Source organism: Amblyomma americanum, chromosome 2, assembly GCF_052857255.1.
Source record: "Amblyomma americanum isolate KBUSLIRL-KWMA chromosome 2, ASM5285725v1, whole genome shotgun sequence".
Lineage (NCBI taxonomy): Eukaryota > Metazoa > Arthropoda > Arachnida > Ixodida > Ixodidae > Amblyomma > Amblyomma americanum.
In genome coordinates this window covers 91,838,531-91,842,504 of record NC_135498.1, presented here as the reverse complement: position 1 = coordinate 91,842,504, position 3,974 = coordinate 91,838,531, and the positions used below count along the sequence as shown (strand labels likewise).

General features: G+C 46.0%; 1 protein-coding gene across 1 annotated transcript; it reads right to left on the bottom strand.

The window, feature by feature from the left end:
* Positions 1-1,268: 1,268 nt before the first annotated feature.
* LOC144121597 (uncharacterized) lies at positions 1,269-3,741 on the bottom strand. The gene is made up of 3 exons (XM_077654894.1): positions 3,351-3,741; positions 2,063-2,234; positions 1,269-1,744 (listed from the first exon to the last, which is right to left on the bottom strand). Exons 1-3 carry the CDS (start codon positions 3,649-3,651, stop codon positions 1,270-1,272), a joined length of 948 nt encoding a protein of 315 aa, XP_077511020.1. The 5' UTR covers positions 3,652-3,741; the 3' UTR covers position 1,269.
* Between the last annotated feature and the right edge of the window lie 233 nt (positions 3,742-3,974).

The window sequence follows — 3,974 nt, the reverse complement described above, 5'->3', positions numbered from 1 at the left end:
AGTTCACTTGGCCTGGCATTTTTGGCTGTGTGTGTGTATGGTAGATGTGGTTGTGTATGTATATAGTGTATATAATGTGTACTTATGCATGTTTGCATTATTTGTTTAATATTTGTGAAGTGAGTGACTACTTGTTTGCTTTGTGAATATATGTATACATACATATTACACTTGTGGAGTTGTATCCATTCTCTGTGCAGTGATTTTTACTGGCTAACTGCTGTGATTCAGAGCTTCCCTATCCTTAGCATTCCCGTACCATTTGTGTTGTGTCTTTTATATCCTCTTATAAGGAGATGCGAGCTTGTCAAGCCACCCATGAGGCAGGTTTTTCTCACCCCCCCCCCACCCCATGATGTGCTTGAGCGCATGATGCATATGTGCTAACAAAACACGCGTGTTGACCACCAAAAACCAAACTCTTGGGCAGCAGACCATAAAGGGGCTTTATGAGCACTGCCTAGCCAACAATGATGTCCTGAATCCTAGCAGTACAGGTAGATCATCTACCTATACCCGCGTCTTTCGGGTCAGCAGCCGGGCCCCATAACCACTGAGCCACCGCGGCAGCACCAAAGCAATGAAAGGGATTGTGTAGTATTTCATAAATAATCTGCACTCTCACCGAGCGCTCCAATGCAAAATACAAAGAGATGACATTGAAGTTGCACCGTACAATTAGACAAAAAAAGTTTTTTTTCCCATAAAGAAATAAATGCCGAAGAACATTCAACCCCCCCCCCCCCATGTTTACTCTGAAATAAAGACCGTAAAATGCACGGCCTAGTTATGCCTGAGCAACACCTCGGTTAGTCCCTTGATAGGGTATTCAGAAACCACGGCTAGGCTACGTAAACGCAGTGGGCAGTTTTTTCTCTTTTTAAACGATTGAAACGAGATATTTGTGATTGCACTGTCCTGGCAACTCAGTTTTGCTCACCTTTGTCATCAGCATGCCACATGTGGTCAACAGGTGTTATTTATTCTTCTTTTGTACCGAAAACAGCAAGCGCTACTGTGTTTTTATCTCTTTTCTAGTGCAGATGGCATTGTCTTTAAATAGGTGGCAACACAGGCGTAGTATGTAAGAAAAAAATAAAGCCTGTTTCAACTGTTCCCCCTGAACACAGGGCATTGTGTACCATTGTTCTACGAGCCCTACAAGGTTATAATTTGTCATGGCTTCTTTGCTCAGTCTTTTGTTTTCACAACTGCAGCAGAGTGAAATAAACGTGGTGCCAGACATACCAAATCTGTTTTCACTTCTCTTTATTGTGATGGTGACGCTACCACAAGGTGTGGAGGATACTCTCCCTCGCTGTAGTGGCCTAAAATATTCAGCATTTCAATCTGTAGGTGACGGCGCATGTTCCTTGGCACAGTTTCCATGCAGGGTTTCAAGGAGAGCAAAAAATGCTCGTCGGCATCTGCTGGCTTCTGTGCCAGTAGTGCACTTCGCACAGATATGAGCCGTGCATTTACAGCGTCGAGCTCTTCCTGGACTCTCTTTCGCTTTTTGGGCTGCGGCGGGCCATTCTGTGCAGTAACACACACAGATTGGCTCGCCGAGCCTTGCTCTTCATTAAGAGCCATAGGCTGAGAGTTGGTGGGCTGCGGCAAGTCAGGACTCAAAAAGATGTCCTCAAAAGAAGCGTCTGGTGTGAAGTCATCGGCCGCAGCTGGTGATCCTGGCCGTGCGTGGGCGTCTACGTCTTCATTCACCACCTCCATGCTGCTGTGTCCACTGCAGTATGGTCACATTAATCACTGAGAGAATGTAGTGATAGGCTTTGACAGCAGCACTGCAAATACAACTGTGGCTCTACTGATAACCATGTCTGCAAACCTGGCATTCACGAAATCAAAGCTGCAATGAAACTACAAACTAAACTGAGGCATCACAATGAACAGTTAGTGTAGTGGATGAAGAATATACCCTGAGAAGCAGTACATGCAACATCCATTTTTGCTGCGAAAACAGTACCTAAATGTTTCTTCTTAAAACTCTCACAAACACGTAAAATGGAACGCGGTGGGAAAGTTGCACTGGAGTAATACTTACTGGCGAGCTTCCATTTGGTCCTTTAAGAACCACATTCTTTCTAGGTGCACCCAGCACCTACTCTTCGGTAGGACTCCGGCGCCACTTCTTCTCTCCATTTCTATATCCTTTAGTTTTCGGCGGTATGTATCTTTTAAATTCCGCCATCTGCGTTGTACGGATTCTACTGTGGCTGAAAGTATATGAAAATTAGTTACAAATGAAGCCAATTATCTGAAATGAAGAATAAACGCTTTTCAACACATGCCAGAAATTGTTTAGTGTGTTCCCTAGTTGGTTGTGTAAAACAAAACGGGCAGAACTGCACTCCATTAAAAGCAAGGAACATGAACTAAACAAGTACTGAGGATTGGGCGAGCTGGTGGTGATCCGTCGTATTAACAACCAGCGCTGAAAAACACAGACATGAACTAAGTATAGCTAAGAAACATTCCCATATCCGCTTCTTAGTTTTGGTGACTACTGGGATCCTTCGTATTTTGAATGAATATTCAGTCATATTCCCCCGTATGTGCCTTCCCGTAAGTGAGTGAAAATGCATACCACAAACAATGACAGCACATGCGAGACAAAACTAGGACGATTTTGTTTGAGCACATAAATGGTCGGAAATGAAACGGCGCTGCCGCAATGATTTCAGGTCCAAAATAATTCTGGTCACTCGAGTGCCTTTATAGCGTGCCGACATTTCACAGCACTCGACTATTTTTCCATTTCGCCGCCATCGGAAACTGCAACACCAACTCGGAGGCATTTGTCTCGCGCTGAGCAGCAAAATATAACGTACTAAACCGGGTACAGGCGTGTGGTCCAGATTCGTGAACAAGGCCGGTCATCATTAGGTTTAGTGTTTCAATTTTCTTGTTTAAGGAATAGAAATTTAACTGAAATGACAGCCCACATATTTTGCACGTGGTTGACCCCCGCAGTGTGTAAACAAAGGCGTGAAAAAAATATCAGCGGAAAAGACGTCGTCGAAACCTTTTTTCTGAGCACCGGTCAGTATACTATGATTTACTGGCATTTTTATGTTCTCATTAAACAAAGCTATGCGCAGTACCACTGTTTAAAATGCCGAGAATCCGCATAAGCAACTGCGTACCTATGCAGCGTGCACTGAACTAGCTGCTCGCGCCGACCATCCGAGGTCGTTTATTGTCAAACGAGGGGCGGCACAATCACTCGTGATCAGCACTTCGATGTTATAATTAACAACTTCACGTAGAGTAAGTAAGTGCAGTAGAGTAAGTAACTAAAATAACAATGGTCGAAAAGAACTAGTACGCACCTGTGGGGTCGATTGATCGCATGGCATCCCTGATTTCTTCCCAAAGCACAGTTTTGTTGATATTCTTCCTATAATCATTGGATCTTACGTTCCACAGGAGTGGCCGCCTCGCCACTTCATCAATCAGATGCTCATTGAAAGACGCGCGCGTGGCTTCAAAAGAGTGATGAGCGGACATTTTCGATGATTCGATGTGCGCCCACGTGCGCGCGATGCAACCAAAACACACTTTGTGCTTGCCGCTCCCTCCGCTTCTGCCAACACGTGACCACACTTGACGTGACGTCACGATGCTTCCCATTGGTTAGTCGCAGCCCGACCACACCGACGCTGCGAAAAAATTCCAACCGGACGGAACTCGATCGCAAGCCGTCTGCGACTAGACCGACGGCCCTCCCCAGTCGCAGCCCGACGGGATTCGCAGTGTCGCAGGCGAAAATCGCATGCATGTGAAACGGCCCTGAGGCGGCAGCTCCCACGTGCGGGCATCTCGCAGGGCTACTTTGCACACTTTGTCGGACCGCCCCTTCTTCATTCCAGGACCTTTCACTCTCCTCTCACAGTAGCTTTTCAGTCGCACTGTAAGGACCCCCACGAGGGGTTGGATCGGCGAGTGTGATGGGT

Coding starts and splice junctions, on each gene's coding strand:
- LOC144121597 (XM_077654894.1), bottom strand. CDS start 3,651: ATGGGAAGCATCGTGACGTCACGTCAAGTGTGGTCACGTGTTGGCAGA. Junction 2,235..3,350: donor GCGATCAATCGACCCCACAG/GTGCGTACTAGT, acceptor ATATACTTTCAG/CCACAGTAGAATCCGTACAA. Junction 1,745..2,062: donor GACCAAATGGAAGCTCGCCA/GTAAGTATTACT, acceptor ACCATACTGCAG/TGGACACAGCAGCATGGAGG.